Raw genomic sequence first — 22217 nt, 5'->3', positions numbered from 1 at the left:
AAAGTACAGGTTTCATTTTTTAAAGCATTCAAAGCAACATGAAATCTTAAGGCCTTCAAACCATAAACTCTAGAAGCCTTGCATCCCATTAAACAATTTTTTGACAAGCTTCTTATTTCTTTCAAAATTTTGCACTGTTTCTACATTTTCATGCTGTACTTCAAAAACATCATACTCTTACAAGCAACCTCTTGTGGACTAGACACTTGTTTATATTGAAAGTACAGGCGATTAAACTAAACCTTGTAATTTAAAGCTTCATGGAACAGTAATTTTTATGGCCTGATAAGTAATGGAGACAAACTTAGGTAACCCAGAAAGACCCAGACAAATATATTTATTTAATAGCAAATGTTTACTAGCCAGGCTACAGAAACAATACTGTCTTTTCCCCCCTTCACTGCAAAGTACTGAGTGTACACACACATGAACAAAGCCAGAGAGAACAAGGAACACAGTTACAAAAGAGCATTAAACCAGCAGATAATTTATCTGTCCTGCTGAGGAAAGCTCAGGGAAGTGAGCCAAAACATCTGAAAAGAAGAAAACACGAGAGGACTAAACATAGGAAAGTAGGAGATATAGTGCTGAATTAGGATACCGCAGACCCTTTCATACTCTACACCCACCTACACTGCTGCAACTTAAACGGTTTCTTGAAGTCTCCCCTGGATCATTTATTCATGAATCCAACAGGCCACTGAGCTCCTGCCAGAAAAAATCTCTGAAATCACCACTTACACCAAGCATACACAGCAAAGTATAGCACTGCCCAAACATTTAGCTTGAGAGTAAAGCAAGCGTTAGGCTGATGAAGAACACAAGAGCAGCACCTCTGCTAGCTGATGCTTACGTCTTTCAGACTAACTGCAATTATTTCAAGCGTGATGCTTACCTTTAATAGTTTCCTCCACAACTTCTACTACACGATCTATCTGCTGAACCTAAAAAAAGTCAGAAGGTCAATATCTAAGTAGTCAACAAGTGGACATACTTTATATAAACTCTTCTTACAAAAGTGTGTTCTTCTGGATTAAGGGGGACTAAAGAATTTGGGGCTTTGTTTTTAGAGTTTTTTTCTGTGTATCTTGGTTCATCTGCCAAAAGTAACTTTAAAACTTCCCACCTAAATTAGTTTTATTATATATAAAGATATATAAAAATAAATAAAATTTAAAATCATTTTTTTAAATGAGACAAATTTTGTCCTTAAAAATAGAAAGTTTCTGTAAGTTTGCAAAAGTTGGCAAAAACCACCAAATGGCTAGAAAAAAGGGATGCTCTAAAAGCGTTCAGGCTTTAACTGCAGTTCATGGTGTGTGAAAGGCAGTGGGCACCCCGGCAGTCAGCACCTGGGTGGCTCCAACAGCCCCTCAGCCTAAAAATGCATCTCCCCAGCCTCAGCACCAAAATAGTAGACAGTAGAGAACATAACAAGCTGAGGATATTGTGAGGGCAGATTATAGGGGAGAAAATTAAGGCATTATTACAGGGGAAAGACACTGGAATATGCGAAGAAATTAAAAACACTGTGGTCAAGTTTAAGGGAACAAGACATCCTGGGCTTACTGCAGGCAGCATTCGGAAATGGAAATAAAAGCCCCAATGCTTTTTACAAGACACAATAATATTTAATGACCATGACAATGCTTCTCCAGCAAAGACAATTAATTTATTTTTTAGTGTTACACTTAGCCAAATTGACCCATAACATGATAAATACTTGAATTCTTTCTTATGAGATACATTATTTTTTTATTTAAAGTTAATGGTCAATATACTACAGATTTTGCTGTATTAAGTAGAAGGAATCAGCATGAACACTGCAAAATTAAAACTCTCACAAATTCTTCAATTTGAGATTCTTCCTACAACTTTCATCCAAACTGCCTACTCTTTGTAATGTCTACTATATATGTGCATAGATGTTTACACACAACGCAGGAAAGCCTACTTTGCACATTTAAATTAGATGATAACTTTCTCACAACATTCCTTTTTAAACACTGCTTCTCCAAGCTGTACGTTATATGAAGTAGATTGAGTAGGAATTTTGCAGTCATTTCTTTGCAGTTTCTTCTCCAGTTTATTTCATAAACAAAGCAGAAAAGCACAAGTTGCACAGGCTTCAAAAGCAGAAGCTGGTCTGCAACAAGAAGCCTGGAACTTGGATTGCTTGCATCAAAGCCATTAAAGTTCTGTGCCCTTAAACCACCGAGTTTGCAATTTCCTGTAAACACATGTCTGCACAACCATCTCTATTTCACATTCATTTTCCAATCGGTCTAATAGCAGCTAAAAAAAAAATAAATAAATAAGCTCATCTGTAGTTGGTGTCTGATCTAGAGTTCCCAAGTCAAGTCAGTGGAAGTCTGTTCCTTTCCTTGTCTGGGTGTTGAATCAAGTTCCTGTAAATCTATTTTTTATTATTTGGATTTTTTCCCTAAACCTTTTAAATTACAGCCTTTTCACAATACAAATCGCTGCCACTTCAGGTTTCTGAATACAGTATATTAGTTATGAATCCCAAAAATTAAGTTATTTAAAGTATTGCTAATATTAGCATTTTAATAATCTTATTAAAAGATATATATTTAAAGCCTTTTCTTGATTATAAGCATTCATATAATAGACATATATCAATATTTAGCAATCTACTTGTAAAGAAAACACACATAGGCAGCTATGTGAACACATGCATTTTTACATACTTGTATTACATATCCTTTTCAGATATAATTAAAAAAAAATGACCTAAGATACTTCCACATAGACTTTGTTACTTTTGGAAAATAAATTTTAAAATGCAACTTGAAAACAGAAGTGTACACATTTATATAGACAGAGAACACAGTCTGTACCAAATACACTGCCTAAATTATTGCTACATATCTCAATACTAAACTGTTGGAAGTTCATAAGCATCTTAAAAGAAGTGAAATCTGGTTGGTTCGTAACCTGAGCCACCCTTGATTACTTTCCATGCTGTACATCTGGGGAATTTTTGCATAGTTCCAAATCCCCTGTTAAACAAAGATAGAGGAAAAAAAAAAAACCCACAGCATATTGTATTTTCATTTTATTGGATAAATTAAATTATCCTGAATATGTCTGTCAAGAAGACAGTTCATGTAAGTAATTAAAATTATAAGTCTGAGTGATAATGAGATCTGTGACTAGGTGGATGTTTATCCTGCCTTATGTGTTATTTCCCACATTAAGTATTTTTCATTTTAAATCATTGGAAATTGTTTGGCTAAAGACCCAAGTGCTCAAGAAGAAAATATGGAATGCTTCCAATCTGCATGTATGAAAATGAAAGTACTTTAGTAAAACTGAGGTGAATCTGGACTGAGAAGAGGGAAGAGTATGATGGATTCTTGTTTGAAAAAAAAAAGGGGGGGGGAAGAAAAATGAAAAAAAATTCACAAAGACAAGGTAATATAATTTTCTTGGGTAAACAAAGGCCTGCAGGATTCCTTCACCCACATCTCACTAACCTTACGGATAATTCTTTTCTGGAGTGGCATCAAAGGCATCTGTAAGCCTTCTTGAGCAGAGAAGCAATGTCTCCATCAGGCATGAGGAAGCCCATGAAGCAGACAAAATTTCTTAGTGGTGTATGAAGGGCAAAGACACCATTCCTCACCGTTTCTGTGCAATGAGTCGCAGTAACCCAAACCTTCAGGACTGACAGCGGGTATGCTACTGCTGGATGTAGTTAGTGCACCGTACTTGGCTCCACAGGGCACGTACACAAGGGACTTTTTGTCCTTTACAAATGGTTCTCCTTTAGGACTCAAACAGGACAAAAGCTAACGGCAGACTCGAGCAGGCAGCTGAACAGGACTACACACACACACAAAAAACCCAACAAATAACAACAAAAAAAAAAGCACCACAAAACAAAACCAACCCCAAAACCTACCCAACACAAATGAGGGCTGAGATGGATATAGGACAAGAGCACCCACAAGTCCCATGGGATGGAGGAGCAGCCCAAGCAGAAAACTGGCTGGTCAAAAAGCAAGGAAAAAGAAGGGAGTTTATCAAAGCATGAAGTGTGAGTTGAAACAAATACCAAGAAAGATCTCTGAGCCCTCCTGGTGGGAGTACAGCTCAGCAATCCATGCTGGGGCTGAAGCTTCAGGTCACTCCTGAACACACATGTGAGCCAGCTGCATTTCAAACCACGCGTCTCCCAGGACACCCCAGCACTCCACTGAGGGTCAGAAGCCCTGAGCTCCCCAGGTAAGCACCAGTAATTATATGGAAATGTACGCATGGTCCATTTGTCACCAGAGAGAGTCCCCCAGCTGCCTTTCTACTGTCACAATCACATCCAACAGATGGCTGCTAGGTGCAAACAGCCCAGACATCTTCATAACGCGCTCCGTCTGCAGTGTCACCCCAGGCGCTCTGCAAGGGCAGGCAGACAGCCGTGTTGAGGATAGTCACGCAAATTCTTCCAAGCTCTCAAGCATGACCCACATTGTCTCAGAACCAGTACCAATGTCCCAAAACCGTTTTGCAGGAGGTGGACTAGAAAAAACAAAACCTCTAGGAGAGCTCCTATAAACTCTTAACGGGCAGTTAAGTGAGAGGTTGCACATTTACCCTGAGACTTTGTACTTCGTAGGAGCCAGTGAGCCTCAGACCAAAGAAAGCTACCCAGAAAAGTGCATTCGTGAACCTATCGTGGAAGTAAGAGAAACTTTCTGACTTTCCCTTCAGGGAAGCACAAAGACTTCTGCAAAGACCCTGCATTGTCATCTGGGAGGACAAAACCTCACACGAGATTTACAGTGAAAGAGATATACTTCCAGTTTAATGCATCCACTGAAATCCAGAGAGAAGCATTTTGCAGGTGAAGGTATTTGGACCAATCTATTTCTGAAGTGACAGGACCAACACAAAACAGGAGAGATGGTCTTTAGATGCCACTTACAACCAAAGCCAGGTGAAAAGTGCTACACTTCATAAAAACAAACCACTCTTTTTAGTGAAGATATCCAATGGCTTAACGGTCTTTTTCTGAGAGAAGCCCATGCTTCTCTCGGTGGTGGCAGCCATGACAAGAAAATAAGAGGGTGGTTGTGAAAACAAGCACTTCATGAACATCCAGTATTTTCTGGAGGACTGTACGGGGGCTGGCGGAGCCCCCAGCAGCGCTGTGCTGGTACCAGTCGCAGGGGAGGCAGTGGCAGCACCGCAGCGCTTTGGCTCCTGCCGGGCAGCGCTCGCACGGCCTCAGGGCTGGCTCCAGCCCCCCTCACCGAGGGGTGGGGGACACAGCCAGGACAGCTGACCCAGAGTGGCCAAAGAGTCATTCTGTACCATATGACTTCTCAAATACAAAAGCTCAGAGCAAGGAGGAAGAGGGAGTGTTCATCATTTACGTTGTTTTGCCTTTTAGAGCAACCGCTACACATCCTGAAGCTCTGCTTCCTGGGAAGTGACTGCACGTTGCCTACTGATGGGAAGGAGGAGTTTTCCTTCTCTTCTACACACATGAATTTTCTATTGCTTCACTAAAATGCCTTTACCTTGACCCACAACAAGGGGTTTTTTCAGCTTATTTAATCCCCACCTCATTCTGCTAAGGAGAGGAGTGATAGAGCAGCTTGGTGGGCACCTGGCGCCCAGCCAAGGTCAACCCACCACAAGGACACAGGCTGCCTTTTCATGGAATCCTCTGCATGGGCATCTAAGGCACCACAGAAAAGCTGTTTGGTCCAAGCTGCACCACTGCAGAAGCAGAGGAATGATCTGGCCCAGCTATGTCTTGCAAAAAAGGTGGCAATGCATAAGGCTTCCTGGCAGTCTATAAGATAGAAGAAAAAGCATTTCTTTTCTCTCCTCTTAATACAGCCCAGAGATAATTTCAGACGAAGTCAGCTGCAGGAAGCATATTTTCACCAGAGGCACACTGCCCTTTGCCAACTGTCACCGTGCTTGTGTCTTCTGGAGTTATGCCCCTGACTGTCAGATAATGGCTATCCCAGACTGAATCCTACAACACAAGCATTTCAGTTCCTTCAGAAAATACCTCCTTGTATTGTGACTTGAACTTTCTCCATCTCAGAAGAAAGTGCCTACCAGGTGATGAACCATCATTGTAGGAAGTGGGAAGCATCTCCACACTCAAATCAGCAGTTTCCCTCAAATTATCTTGTGATTCTTAGTACAGCGAAACCTCAACACGTGTGAGTGTAGAATACATCACGCTCTTTGTTGTCTCCAAATCGTAAGATCACAGAATAATTTCTGCATCTGACATGACATTTCTTGTGAGTAGTCACAAGGGATGCACATCACCTGGCTGACGACTGCTGCTTCTGCTGCGGGACTGGGATTAACCTGGTAGAATCAGCAACGAATAAAAACAAACCAGAGACAAAGCGTGAGATCCCTGATGCTTGCCACCAGTGACTGCCTTCTGGCCAAGAAGTTTGTGGTTTCACCCTCTGATGAGTCTCGGATCTCAGAGTTGCCACTGCTGGTTAAAAACGGCAGCAGGTCCCCTCCCAACCAGCCTTTCAGGGACCCCCCCACAGCGAGCTCAGTGCTACCCACAGCCTGCTTCCTTTCAGCGAGGAAGGAAATGTCTTTCCACCGCAGAAGGTCTGAAGGTTAAAGCTTTTCTGATGTTGACAGGACAGTGACAACTCTCTCAAGAAATTCCTCCCGGAGCCTCCCACGCTGCCCTTCCCTTGGCACAGCGACTGAGTTTCCCAGAGCGGGAAATTTCACTAAGGCAACATGTAAGCACATCCAGGACCAGAAAGTGACATGGAGAAAAAAAAATATTGAAGCCAGTGAAGGAGGGATGAAGACCAGAAAAAGTGAAGGCTAGAAATGTGTACTGAAAAAACACTGCAAAACAAAACAAATTTTAAAAAGCCCCCCAAACACCTTAGCTGATGCTTGAGGGAAACTGAGGACAGGGTACCCACAATCTAGGCAGGGGCAGCAGCCCGACTGCACAGCACGAGGCTACTGCTGAAACAAACACCACCAGCACCCAGCTGCTTATGGACACCCTGAAAGCGAGCATACATAACTACTTGAAGTAAAACAATCTTTTTTTTTTTCTTTTTTTTTTTGTCATCTAGGAAAAAGCCTACCCATCTTTGATTTTCATTCACATCGATAAGAAACAAATCAATGTGAATGAAAATCTTGTGTGAAAGTTACTACATAAATAAAATCTTAGGTAACTACATGCACTGTTTGTAATCCTGAAGATTTTAACTCCTCCAACTCTCAGTTTCACCTTACCTTGTTTAGGTAACACTATCAGATGTTGGATGTTAAAAGCCTGCTCAGCCTTACGCTCTGTCTAAAGCCAGTAAAAGGGAATACGTGGCTTCAAAAGTCACTTCACATCTTCTAAAAAAATCTAAATTATTTTACAGATCATTATCTTCATCGACCACAAAGGGAGCTGAGCAAAACAGAGTCTCAGATTACAGCACTTAGGCAGCATAAATCCAGGCCTCAGTAGATCACTTCAAAAGGCATGTGACCAGCCACTCTGGCTTCAGAGGGATAACATCTGTGTTTAAAACCTCTGCTGACCATCGTAATGGGCAATATTCCAGCTTAGGAAGGTATTCTGAAAGCAGGCTTCAAACAAACTTTGAAGGGAAGGAGGCTACCCCAGAAAAGCACGTAAACAACTGATTTTCATTGCTAAACACTGCCACAGCTGAAGTATAATTCCTATCTAAATTAATTCGTGCACAGTTTGATTCATAGGGCAGGACACAACTGCTGTGGAAATGAATAGTTACTATTTGCATGTCCAATTTTCAGTTTAAAAGCAGGTGCTTAAGTGCAATTCTTCCTGACTTCCCAGGTTCAAGCGTCACGTCTGATTATCAGTGCGGCAATTCAGAAGCCAAAGCCGCCCAGCTGAGTGGTACTGACTGAGCTTGAATTTTGCATGAAATCATTCTTGGCTGCAAGTTACAGAAGAACAGCGTGCACCTGTTCCCAGGCTTTCAGCATGCTTTCCAAGAAGTTCTGCTAATTCAAATCATTCCAAATAAAATTCTATCAAATTTGTCATTCATGAAGTACACATTGGATATTTGTATTTATGCAAGGCTCCAGTTTAAGGGCAGCAGAGAGGATTGCAATCTTTAATGCAGCCTGACCTTGCAAACACTGCAAAGTAAGGAAGTATCATTACCTCTGTTTTGAAAACATCCTTGAAACTTGTACGAACCGATCATCAGAAATATCATGCAAAACATCACCCTCATTCAGGACACCAAAGCAGCAGGGACGTACAGGCATTTGGCAGCTTGGTAAGGTGACACTGATTTTCTTTCCCAATGGCACTGCTCAAGCTCTGCTCACTGGAGGGTTTTACAAATGGAGAACTAAGGCACATTAAATTTAAAATTTCTATACCCATTATAGAAGTTATGTGTTTATATTTCTGTAGCATGCTCAGCACTTTTTATACCGAACCATCTATTTCATGGTGTGCCCCCAGTGTTACATGCTGCTACTGGGAGTGTTCAGCACTTCCACTAATCACACTCCACAGTTTAAAACTGGGTATTAAAAAAATTATCTAAAGCTTGCCTTATAGAGTAGGACGGCCACAGAAAAGGGTTCGTTGAAGGCCAGGGAAATGCAAGGAGCCCCTGCAGAGAGACTGTCATGGTTATACATTTCTCCTGGAAGTGGTGGCTTCAGGCTCAACTTGGCCAACGAGCCTGCAGTGACTCTGCCATGCACAGGAGCTGCTCCTGACCCACAGCGCAGCAGCAGAGCCAGGATTACAGCTTTGGTGACATCGGATATATTTTATGCAGAGGAAAGAATGGGCTGAAATCCTTCCCTTGGGAAATGGAGGTACAGCAGAAGATGACAGGTCTTTGATGGTACATGTTACATTGGGAAAGATGGAGAAGGAAGAAGAATTGAGTTGATGATTTCATTCAGGAAGGGGAGAGATTTGCTCATCTGCTGAGCTATCATATGCTTTTAAGGGGACACATACGTGCATTAGGCTCCATGCTTTCAGTTTGTCCAGTAAGTCTGACTGTTTCAACTACAGATACACGGGGCTTGTGAAGCACCCCAAGACCTATGAAACCTCAGCAAACTGGTCAGGGGTTGGGTTGCAACATGCAACATGCCTTGACACTCCAGACAAGTGTCAAAGAAACATCTCATCCCATTCCAATGGTTCAACTTAGCACTGGAAACAAAGGGTTTGCGTGCCATTGTATGCAACAGATAGTTACAAACTCTGCTAAATCTTTCATTCCTTCTTGTCCCTCCCTTCCCTTCCCCTATAATCCGATATATAGATATATACATATAAATAAATAAATAACCAGCATAGTGAAAAGTCACATACCCTTCTTTGTAGTAACTTTCAATGAAAAGTGAGGGACATCCTTTGACTACGAGGGTTGATTTCTCTTTGCAATACCATACGTGCACTTGACTTTCAAGCGGGTACACTACTCCAAAAAGGAGCAAGCTTTGGAAGCCACCTGAGTGTAAATGGCTGTGAACGTATGTAATCATTGTGTGTTTTGTGTATTTTTCACACTTGGCAGGTGTATTACTGCCTAGAGCTTCCCCCTTCCAGAAAACAGCTCCTTTACCTTGCCACATTACATCATAGTTTGCCTTGTATGGAGCCGACGGCAATGCCCCAACCCACAGTATTCTTAAGAAGTGGCAATGAATTTGAAGAGACACAAAGCTCAGTAATATCACAAATGGCAGCAGGGATATGAAGTTGCCTTTCCTTCCCTCCTGCCCAACTCAAGCAATAACAAGTGGACAGTGGTCATTCAGTCCTGTATTTCTCAAGTGCAGATCAAAACAAGTCCTGAGTTACTAGAATGTCTCTGGTAATTACATTGCAACTTCCACCTCCATCATAACAAGATGAGTAAAGGAGCCCTCTGACATACTCTGCCTGCCCCAGAGGAGTTATAATTGCTGGTAAATAACCACATTCTCTGACAACACTGTTCTTTAAAAAACAAAACAAAACAAAACAAAAAAAAAAAAAAAACCCAAAAAAAAAAAGAGAACAAGAAAATAGCAGAGCTTACATAAGCAACAATAAATCAACTATATCTCTTAGCCAAGTTGAGGACAAGACCAACCTAAGGGTAAAACAAGATTTCCAAAACTGTACTCCTAATGCTTAAAATGTTAAAGCCAAATCAATATCCTACTGCCAATGTAACTTTGTCTATTTCTCAATTCTGTCAAAACTGCCTTTCAAAACTATTTTGCAATAGTAAGTTAACAACTCGTACCCTTTAAATACAGTCATCCCCTCATACACACTTTTTCTAAAATGAGAATAAAATCTTAAATACACAAACTGAAAACATGGACAATATCTGCTTGCATCTGTTAATAGTTATGCCTAAAGTTTAAGACCGTTCTGAGCTAAAGCATCTATTACTTAAAAGCACAGTAAATTCTACCCCAGCTATGACAGTTAGAAGACAGTGTCCTTATTGTGAAGATCACATTTCAGTATTTTCAGCTCCAATTCAAAAGTACTTGGGAACACTATATTAACAACCTAATTCCTCTCCAAACTGAAATCTTTCTGTAAATACAAATACATTTCACTAAACCCTGGTTCTAAATATGAAAACTAAGATGAAGAGGCTAATTTTCAGAAATTACATATTACCTAAATAGGAAAGGTTTGGATTTGTGTGGGTTTGTTTGTTTGTTTGTTTTTTAAAGGAGAAAGAAAAACGATTAAAAAATAATAAAAATCAAACTTCAGGTCCCCCAAGTTTCCCAAGTTAAATTCAGCAAAACTGAAACATCAAGTTACAGTCTTGGTCAAAGGATAGCGAGTCACTCACTTTTCTTCCTCTGTTTTTCAGATGTGTAAATATCATTATATTCACTGTAACAACCAATTACAGATCACATAACTATGTTGCCTCCAAGCCAAGAGGAAATCCATTCACTAATTATTTTGGGGGTTTGCTGTGCTGCTGCACAAAGTTGCAGTTAATTTGCCAGTCTTAGAGATGACAGAGCAGCACAGTCCTCTTTCATATATATTTGTGTAAAGTCAGACTGCAGAGTGGAACAGAAAGTCTGTTTCTTCCACTAATCTGTAACTATCAATGCGATATCATTTACACAGAATAGTGCAGCATTTTACAGCCCCTGAATATCATTTCTGGGCACTCAGTTAATTTATAGGCATTACCATAGCTGAGAATGGCATCTGGGAAAAAAAACTGGGAGATAAAACATTCTGAGTGACACCAGTAATTAGTTAAAAATTCAAACAGCACAAAGTCCATCTTTATAAAGAATTAAAATAAACCAGTTGATGAAGCCATTTTCTTCCTAATTCCAAAATGAACTATTATTTTACTTCTAAAGTACTTTGAACAACTGCATCTTGTATGATCTTCTAATGAAAGTGAGAAGTGCGGAACATTTTTGTTGTTGTTTTTCCTATAAAAATCTTAGTTTCAACCTGAATTCATGACACTGCAGTGGAAACACGTTGGCCTCTTTATGTCTTTAATGTAGAAACAATGCTGCACAGTCACGTGCTCTGACTTAACAGAATACAGGACAGCTTCACGACACCTCCCACACACTGAATCCAAGGACACTGCTTCAGCTCAAACAGGCCTTTTACAAATTCATCCAGTTTTTATCTAAAGGCCTGAACAATGAAGAATCTTTCATGCAATCGTTGAGGTTGGAAAAGATCTGCAAGATCATCGAGTCCAACTGTTAACCCAGCACTGCCAAGTCCGTTACTGAATGATGTCCCTAAGTACCGCATCTACCTCCAGGGATGGTGAGTGCCGCTCCCCTGGGCAGCTTGTGCCAATATTAGCTTGTGCTTTGATCCCGGATTTTCATGGTTTTACAAAGTTGATTCAATTATATAGTAGTACTTCATCCCCAAAGGATACTGAAGGCACTTTACTAACTGAAGTCAAAAGCTCTTTGGTTCTCTTTTCAAGGTAAAGCTTGGTAACTCTTTAATAATTCATTTAACTCTCCAGACTGCCTCAAAGTTAAACTAATTTGCCATTCTGCTTAATAGTGTGAATTAAAAAAAAACAAAAAAAACAAAAACAACCAAACACACCACTAAAGCCTAAGCTGTGTCTGTGTAATTCATACACACCAGTCTTTTACACTTCTTCCACAGATCTTTAACAAAAGGGCATCTTTGTCTTAAAGCAAATAAACTGTGATTACTTTAAAGAACACGGTAATGGTTATCTTCATCACCCTGGATGAAGCCTGGATATTTTCAGGCTACAAAGGGCATCAGAACTCCGTTCCACCAACAGTATCCCTTTCCTTCTGCCCTCGCCCCACAAGCAAGCCAAGCCACCTGGATGAAAGCAGGCTTAAGTGCTGTATAATGCAAGAAGACTACGGAGGGTACCCAGGCTCTCTGCTACTTTTTGCAAGTGAAAAGAACAAAGACTACGTATTTACACTGACCCATTGAAAACACTTATGAAAACCTTTGGTTTCTGCCTGATCATGATACATACCCCTATAATACTCAAGCCTTTCAGGTAGTCCTGACGAGGTTGGGCTTGCGGCACGCAGCCTGCTAGAACCACCTTCTTCTTCCCTTCTTGGGCTTTCCTAAAGAAGAACAGACAGTATATTAATATTTTCAAAATTCATTGTTTTCAACTTCGAAGTAGTTATACCGTGCATGTGACACATGAAAGCAACCAGAATGAAAACATTCCCAAATCAGAAGCAACTCGTACATGTTTGAACCTCAGAAACCAAACCAACCAACACACCAAATGAAGCTATCGGGCCACAGCACGCATGTACAGCTACAGAGGCCATCACCATCATGTGTCTTGGACAAAAGTACAACCTTGAAAGCCCTGATCAAGCTCAGTTAACCTTTATTTGCCACAATGACAGCAGAGTATCTGGTCAAGAAAGATGGGACAGGGCAGAGACATCAAGGTCAGTTCAAGAAAGGTTACACAGAACGCAAGAGGCAGCCCACGCAGATGGGAACTGCTAGCTCAGAACATCAGCATTTATGTAGTATCAGTCAGAAATGACCAGTTACATCAGTCTGGTGGTGTTTACTTAAAGACACTTATTTACTTTTAAATGTGCATTTACTTAAAAATGTTTAAGTAAACGTTCACTTAAAAACATATGGAGCATTTTCAAGCTTTAACTGCTTGCCTTTGGCAGAGAAACATTTGTCTGGATATGAACTTACATAGTTCCTTAGCTTTGATGCTACCTTAACACCAAGTAGCAAACCAAAACACTAAAATTAAATGGTTAACACTGTTCATTTTGTTAGTAATATTTTGACTCGCTTTGAATTCAGCACTGAACATCAAGCCATCACTGAATCTTGAAACTACAGGAAGCCCTGAAAAAACTATTGGCTGCATACAGAACAGTGAGATGCAAAACCTGCTTGTGTTCACTCAACTTTGAAGATCATCCATTAACACATTAACCCAACATGACTACTGCATTATAACGTGCAAAGCAGTAAAGAGAAGCACAGAATAATTTTAGCAGATCTGCTAGGTCTGACATATTACGGGTTGCTCTAAGAACTCTCTTTCACAGTCACATGCTGTATCACAACCTCCTGGCAGACTTCTGTCAAACTGGAACCTTGTAAATCCATATTTTCTCCAGCAATATATGGATTCATGAAGTGTTTACTGTTATATTGGAACAGGCTAAGACATGTCATAACATTTTCCAGAAAAATTCTCCTATCCAAAATATACAATGGCTTAGACAATTTTATGCTCTCAGCTTGCTTGAGCTGTCTCCAAGCTGAATGCACAAGAGAAAGTGATGTTCAACAAGCACAGGGATACACAGATACGCTGAGTATCTGGAGTTCTCCAGCAAATGCAAATTTAACAAAGGAAAAAAAAAAAAAAAAAATCACCCAAACCAGACTGGTACCACACACAGTTCCACCACTCACAAGTTTCACTTTATACTCATAATGTAAACAAATTTATTTACAAATTACAGCTCAAATGAAATCTCACAAGAACACACAATTTGTAATATTAAGGGAGATCACAGCCCATCTAGCCAAACACCTCATGTTGGCTGCTGCACTAAAATGAGCTACTTCTAAGGAAAAATTAAACATCCTATACACAGTCAAGTTGAAATAACAGGAAAATTAATTACACCTATTACCTCATATCTAATATAAATGTAGCAAATAAAATAATCAATTTTGGTTTAGTGGAACTTTCGGGAAATCTGCAAACATTCACCATTCAGAGCCTCATTGGTCCTCTACTTGCAAGCTAAGGTGTATAATATTAATGCAAATCCTCTCATCTCTTCCTTGATAATATTGCTGTGGAGAAAGAACTATGATGAAATGCTAATTTCATATATTTCTTAGGCAGGGAACCTAGCAACATGTCTCTGAAATCTGCAATCCTTCTTTTCTTTCAGCGGTAAATATTTAAGGGGTTTGCAAAACTTCAATAGAGGTCACCTACTTCCACGCATCCAAGTTTAAAAAAAAAATATAAATTAAAAATCCTACTTCATGCATTACCTAAAAATGTCACATAGCACCACGTGACACTCCACTAACTCACAGGATAAAAATCACTACTTATATAGTCTAACAGACTCAACCTAATGCCTGGAGGCAAGACAATAAGACCTGTCTCCAGCAAACAAAGCACACATCCCTAGGCAACTCTGCATCTGGTATAATCTGGTGCTAGTAACAGCCATCTCCATCTACTTGAAAACCTGTGAGCACTACAGAAGAAAAAGCTTCTATTCAAGTCTTTTTATCTAAGAAAAAAAATAAATAAACAAAATTTCCCTTGACACATTAAATGGCATTTTAATGTTATTTTACAGCTTTAACATTTTGCTGTATCTTCTGGGACTATAACTGGAGCTAGAGGGAAAAAAGGTAAACTGAATATTCTTCATATTGCCTTCATTTAACTTTTTTAAAGTTCTATAGGTCTCTACAGAATAAAGAATTTTGCATACTGGGAATTTTTTGCTTTAAAATGCAATTAAGTGGAAATGTCAGAACTAAATTTTCAATCATAGCCAATTTTCACTACATCCATAATACACTGTACAGTCCAAGAAATCCACCATAAATGAAAAACCACTGTAAGGAAATTATGAAAATTTTTGCCTCACTTTCAGGAAACTTCTCAAAATATGCATTCCAGTACTATATCGTCACCTCCTTTTAATAGTTTAATGAGCACTCCTCATATTAACAAAAGCCTACAAAAATTATTCTTCAGAAATCTAGTTAGCACAGCAATTGTATTAGAAAAGCCTTTATCCTTCAAAAACATGAATAGTGATGAGAACAATACCTCTTGGAATCTAGTAGGTGGCATGAATAAATACATCTTTCCCTTTTAGACACCCTTTAAATTTTTTCAACTGCATGAACCTTACCTTGAACTTTCAAGTTAATTGACTCGGGAAACATTTTCTAGAAACGCAGTCTTTTCTAAAGACTACTTGGAAGATATACATCTGAATAGAAATTTATTTTAGAGCAATTCTTTCTTTTAATAAAAGCATTATTTGACCTACTTCCTAAGTAATGGGTGGGGAACAAACAACAAGTGAGAAAAAACAGAGGCATGAAAAAAAAAAAAGTGCTGCGTACAGTCGAGGACTCATACAAGATCTGTAGAGGGATCATACGTTACACACACTGCAACTCCACTGCATAGATACAGCCATTGCAACTACAACTGTACTATCAGGCTTCATGAAGTATGTTCAAGCTATTCGGGTTTTTATAAATAAATAAATTTAAATAAATTTGAGAATGGGACTAGGATGGGGGAAACTTATGCCTTGCCTATGTGCACTTCTATTTATGTGGTCAGGAACCAGCCCAAACTGGAACATCTTGCTCACAATTTTATGTAACATGTTGTTGCACAGTTCCTCTACCTTTTTATTTTTGAGCTTCAAGAAAATTTGGTCAGCACCATGACAAAGATAAAGGTACACCACCCACCCTCCAGGAAAGCTCACTGCATGTATAGCAACACTGCTGGACACCACGGCAGCAGCGAGGAAGCTTACCACCTCTCCATGGCTCACACAGCTACTCAGGTGGAATCTCCACAGGAGAAGAGTTAGGGACCTTTCCCTGAGGTTCAATTCTAAGGAAAGCAATACATACATACATACATACATACATATATATATATAAAGAAGGAAGAAAAAAGTGAAAGCGGAGAAGATAGGCTAAGTTCAATGGAAGATATTCTGTGACACTGAGAGCAGTGTAGTTGCTACTTGCTCTTTGCTAGAAAGACAAGAGAAACCAGATCATCACCGCTCACCTGCTTGCTTCCCTTTCCAGCAGAGTTGCTCACGGGACTTTTAGAAGCTGTGAACTCTTAAGTGAATGACTCTCTGCTTTCAGAGAGCAACCGTTACCACTGACCAAAGGATCCCAGCTGCACAGAAGGGCACAGCAGGCACCTGAAATCCAAAGCAGTCTGTTCCGCAGGGAGCACAGCTGGCCACCTATGGAGTGGTCAGCATGAAACATGCAATTTGTAAAGTGTTGCTCTAGGACCATATAAGCGAAATCAAGTGTTATACCTACAAATCCCTTTTTTTTTTTCCTCTGAAACCCATTGTTGGTGGAATTAAATAATGAAGAAATCTTTAAACAATAAGCAAAATGGTGCCCACAGCAGGACTAATAACAGTCAAATACAAGTCATGGAAGAAGCAGTAGCGGATTTTTCATCTAAAGCAATAAATTAGGGGGAAAAGTGTTTTACACGAGTTAAAATTTGCATTGACAGTGGTTGGGAAATGTTAATAAAATAATAAAGGGAACTATTTCTGATGCTATAGTACAATATAGTATCTTTGCTATCTGAAATGAAAATGCAAGTATTTCAGCCTGAATCCTACTAAACAAACAACAACTGGCCAAACTCTCGAGTAGGTTTTTAGGTCAGTGAGCTATTTCTACCAAATAGAGGACCACTCTCTAGCAAAGCAGGCAAAGAGCTATTTCTACCAAACACAGTACTCCTCACTGTTGTACCAGCACAAACCCGGCCACTTTCACATTAAGATGTGTATAGTTAACTCAGACTGTGCAATGCACCTGCATAGTCTGTTCACACCATTCTCATGGCCGCCCATTACACAAAATCTGCCACAACACTTATCAGGTATTTTAGGAAGGTGTGAAGCCATAAATCAACAGGAGGTTTGTGTCTAGAAATGCCCAACTAAAGACTAATATGCATGAAAAAATTCTGCTAAGACAGATGTAGCAGAATAGAGCACAAGCTGGATATATGATGAGATCAGGCTGCCAAAGGTTATAAAAAGTAAAATTGGGAGGGATACTACTTCCCAGGCTGTAGAAATGATGTTGTGATGTCTCTGGGAAAAAAGAAATGCTATTTGGGTAGATTCAAATGTGTGAAAGATCTTCCAACTGTCACATCTGCTGAATTAATCAGGAGGAAGCCACGAGTTTCAGAGAGAGCACAACATCTCTGGAATGAAGAGATGGTGCCTGTATAGCATTTAGAATACATTCCTGAAAATCCATAAAAACACACTGTTACTTTCTGCTTGAGGAATTACAAATGGTAACTCAAACCGTGGCTTCACAGGCTTTGAGCCAATCTAATGTCTCAGTCCTACCCAACAGCTTGCTTCCCAATCTCCCTGTCTGCTATTGCTGCCCCTGCCCCTCTGCAGCTCCAACCCCTCCTCATCCTCACTGCTGGCCATCTGGTATCACTCCTCCTCTGCTCCACACGCTGCAGCTCACCGGACCTTCCCAGGGCCCCACGTGACTCACCGACACAGGAGGAACCCATTGGCCACGTTTGGGGTTTTTTTACTGTTTTATTCCATTAGTTAGCTCCTAGCAGACAGGCTGCACTAGAGCCAAAACAGCGGTCAAGGGAAAGCTGTTGGGAAGGGAACAAAAGGAGAATTCAGGGGAACTCCTTGTTTCAGCCACGGTGAGCTTCACAAGTCTTGGGAAAGCTTTGAGGTTGCAATACGCTAAGCAGCACAGGTGAACAAAAAGCAAAAAGTATGTGAAGAAATTCATCCACGTTGTGCTTTCGAGGTTAGGGACAGCCCCGCAGTCAAAGGCATATGGAAAACCTGAGGAAAGCTTGTCAAGACTATTAATTAGAGCAGAACCCTTCAAGTCTACTTACGCCCGTCAGCTTCCCTGTACACTCCACAGCCCCCAAGGAATTACCGTCTTTGCCTTGTGAGGCATGTGATGATGTAAAGTTCACCTGAGGATGCTTATGCTAATTATTAAGAGTTTACTAAATCGCTCTTTGAGGACCACTCTCTAGCAAAGCAGGCAAAGCAGCCCTGTAGTTACCATGCGGCATCCTCTGAACTTGTGTCCTTTGACAAAACCCATCAGGTAACATGTAAATACTCCAGAAAAAAAATAAGTTGCACATTCTCCCGACACAAGCAAGCATGTCTTTTCTGAAAATACTTCAAAAAGACATAAATGCTTGCTCCATTAGACTCCAAACTGAGGTTGTAAAGATGCGCTCCAAGCAAAAATAAATAAATAAAAGCATCAAAATACCCCTCTCCAACAGAGCTTTCCGCTGGAGGTGAAATATCAGCTCTGAGAATAACCCCAACTCACATGCTATGTAGCAAATTACTCCCTAGGTTTCTGAGAAGAGATAACAGAGGAAGAAAAAAAAATATCGCATTTTATCTCCATTTGGATTTTCACAATATCTGCACGAACAGGCGATATGCTTCTCGCATTTTTCCCACTCTCAGAAAAAATGCATTTGAATGCACTGCCCAAACTTCTGCTTTTCACAAGTACAACAGATCCATCCAGGGTTTTATGGCATGCTCCAAAATGATGGCCTAGCAGCTGCTTTCAAACTATAGGGAATTTTCCCAACACAGCTCTAATGTCTTGGTTTGAATGGAAACTTGTTTTCATCCAGCAACCTGGCATACAAGCGAAGCGACTGCAGGTTTGGCTGAAACAGGCAATCTCGTTTTAAAATCCAGAACCACTCAGGTCTGTGCCTGAGTTTTACTCTGATTTTCTGTAAAAACCTTGTAGGCAGCAGTTACTCTTGGGCAGTCATTACTCAGACACATCATTTATTGGTGATGATGGTCTTTTCGGCTTTTGAAGTAACAGTATTAAGATTCTATCAACTTGAAAAATCAGATGGGGATGTATTCAGGAAGAGGATGAGATGGAGGAAGGAATAAATCTTAAACCTGTCCTTGGTCCTGGCTGGTAGGTTTTGTAGCCCCAAGCAAGGCTTGAATTCAGCAACATCAGAGGGGAAGTGCCCTTCCCCCAGAACAGAGATCTGCCAGGACAGCCTGTGGGCCAGGCCAGAATGGTGACCGGCCAGCTGCTGTCCCTCCAGAGGATTAAGAAAATCAACTTAAAAGTCAATATAACATAACTTCAAAGCAAGTCTGCAAAACTCATAATTGAAAGTGATCAGCCTTATAACAAAATGGTTTTAAAAAGGAAAATGTAATTAATGACAAAATCTGCTCCACAAAAAAACTCATCTTGGCTGGTGGTGAAAAGATTTTTACTTGTTTGCAAAAAGAGTAAATATATTCATTATTTTTTCCTCATTATTGTCAAGTAGTCAAGTGTTGGGGTTTTTTCTTCTGTTTACTTAGAAGATTGAGGCACCTTGCCATACAACAGAAAATACTAGCAATTCAGTACAAAATTGCAAACCAGGAGGACCCTGCCCTGCTCCTGACGCTGTATTCTTAGCCAGGACAAAGTCCTGAGAGATGCCATCGCTTTTGGGCTGCTACTATGCCAATTAAAACCTTTCCATCCAAATGATAAACACTGCTGGGTAAGCTTTTCCCACAACTCAATTCTAGACCTGCTTGCTGACCTATGGAAGAACAGGTTTGGATTTTTTTAAGGAGGAATGAGATAGAGGATTTGCAGGTTGTATTTTTGGCCCTAATCTCACTTGAATTAAACTTTCTTACTTTTTTTTTTGGCTTGATAGGCCAGTGCCTTAGGAAGAGACCAAGGTTAAGAATTATCATCTAGAAAGCTCTGTGATTTATGTGATAGATCCAAAATGTGTTCCTTTCCCTCCCCCCCCCCCAGAGTACAAACAAAATAGTACAAACAAAATAACAGGAGGTTCTCCCCAAACAGTGGACTTTGTAGTGAAAATAGTACAATAACTACATGGGAGGTTATTTCTAGGAATGGTAGGTAAATTAAGATATGCAGGAAGAGAAATTTAAGTACCTTTACTCAAGAGTAACCTTCTCCCAAAGAGTATTTCTGAGTGGCAGGAAAACTTCAGCTCATTGCAAAACCACCTACTATGAAGGAGCCCAGGAAAAGTTCCCTATGGATCGTGAGGAGTTTGGGATACTCCCCCACGGGTAGCATCAGTGACACAAACACACAGCAAGGCACACAGATTTCACTCCATCCCTCTCTGTTAGCAACAGCACTTGTCCTCTCAGCCTGGCAGAACAGCCCAGGAGCTGCCAATCTGCAAGGCGGGTACCAGACCAGGCGCCAAGACACCCACTTGACAGCTCAAACCTCCCTCCACCTCCACCCAAGTGAACAGTACAGGCTGCCAGGTCTCGTTAGACACCATCACACCTTCACTAGCTAACACAGGTGACGTTTGTGGGTTTACAAAATACTTGCTAAAATGTTGAGAAATATTTTTTTCTGCCATATTTTGCAGCCGTTGAGGCTCCTAGCATTCTTCTTCAGATAAAATGGTAATGTATATGCCTTTGCTGCTCTATAAACTTTTCTTTTTGTGAGGTTTTTTTGGTGGGGTTTTATTTTATTTTATTTTATTTTTTTTGTTAAGCACATGATTAGTAAGATGCATTGCTATGTTCCTGACCTGCTTCACAGTCTTCTTACTAGCATAGAATAATTCGGGTTGGAAGGGACCTTTAAAGGTCACCTAGTCCAACCCTTCTGCAATGACCAGGGACACCTTCAACTAGATCAGGTTGCTCAAAGCCTCATCCAACCTGACCTTGAACACTGACAGGGTTGGGGCATCTACCAACTCTCTGGGCAACCTGTGCCAGTGCCTCACCACCCACATCGTAAAAAAAATCTTCCATGTATCTAGTCTAAATCTAACCCTCCTTCAGTTTAAAGCCATTACCCCTTGTCCTATCACAACAAGCCCTACTAAAAAGTCTGTCCCCATCTTTCTTATAAAGCCCCTTTAGGTATTGAAAGGCCGCAATAAGGTCTCCCCAGACCCTTTTCCTCTCCAGGCTGAACAACCCCAACGCCCTCAGCCTGTCTCCATGGGAGAGGGGCTCCAGCCCTCAGAGCATCTTTGTGGCCTCCTCTGGGCTCACTCCAACAGTCTGTGTCCTTCCCACGTTGGTGGCCCCAGAGCTGGATGCAGCGCTGCAGGGGGGTCTCACCAGAGCGGAGCAGAGGGGCAGAATCCCCTCCCTCGCCCTGCTGGCCACGCTGCTGGGGATGCAGCCCAGGGCGCGGGGGGCTTTCTGGGCTGGGAGCGCATGTTGCCGGCTCATGCCCAGCTTTTCACACACCAGTACCCCCACATCCTCCTCAGGGCTGCCCTCAATCCTTTCATCACCCAGCCTGTATTGATACTGGAGACTGCCTCAATCCAGGTGCAGGACCTTGCACTTGGCCTTGTTGAACCTCCTGAGTTTCATACAGGCCCATTTCTTGAGCTTGTTCAGGTCCTTCTGGATGTCACCCCATCCCTCAGGTGTGTCAACCACACCGCTCAACTTGGCATGGTCTGCAAATTCGCTGAGGGTGCACTCAATCCCACTGTCTATGTTATCAGTGAAAATATTAAACAGTACTGGTCCCAATACAGACCCCTGAGGAACACCAATTGTCACCAGTGTCCAGATGGACATTGAGCTGTTGACCACTATCCTTCTAGATGCAGCCATCCAACCAATTCCTCATCCAGCAAACAGTCCACTCATCACATCCACAACTCTCCAATTTAGAGAAGGATGTTGGGGGGGACAGTATCAAAGGCCTTACAGAAGTCCATACAGATGACATCTGTAGCTCTTTCCTTGTCCACTGATGTAGTCACTCCATCATAGAAGGCCACTAGGCTGGTCAGGCAAGACCTGCCCTT

At 41.0% G+C, this 22217-nt stretch overlaps 1 protein-coding gene across 1 annotated transcript in view; it reads right to left on the bottom strand.

Annotated features, from left to right (window-relative positions):
- The window catches only part of CDKAL1 (CDK5 regulatory subunit associated protein 1 like 1), a 430469-nt gene that overhangs the window by 284023 nt on the left and 124229 nt on the right, over nucleotides 1-22217 (bottom strand). The window contains exons 6-7 of the mRNA XM_037382142.1: nucleotides 12555-12651; nucleotides 896-944 (exon numbers count right to left, since the gene is read on the bottom strand). Coding sequence (XP_037238039.1) covers nucleotides 896-944; nucleotides 12555-12651 — 146 coding nt within the window. The remainder of the gene's footprint in view (nucleotides 1-895; nucleotides 945-12554; nucleotides 12652-22217) is intronic.

The sequence above is a fragment of the Falco rusticolus genome, chromosome 3 (assembly GCF_015220075.1).
Source record: "Falco rusticolus isolate bFalRus1 chromosome 3, bFalRus1.pri, whole genome shotgun sequence".
Lineage (NCBI taxonomy): Eukaryota > Metazoa > Chordata > Aves > Falconiformes > Falconidae > Falco > Falco rusticolus.
Note: the sequence above shows the minus strand (reverse complement) of the source record. Positions and strands in the feature narration are given on the sequence as shown.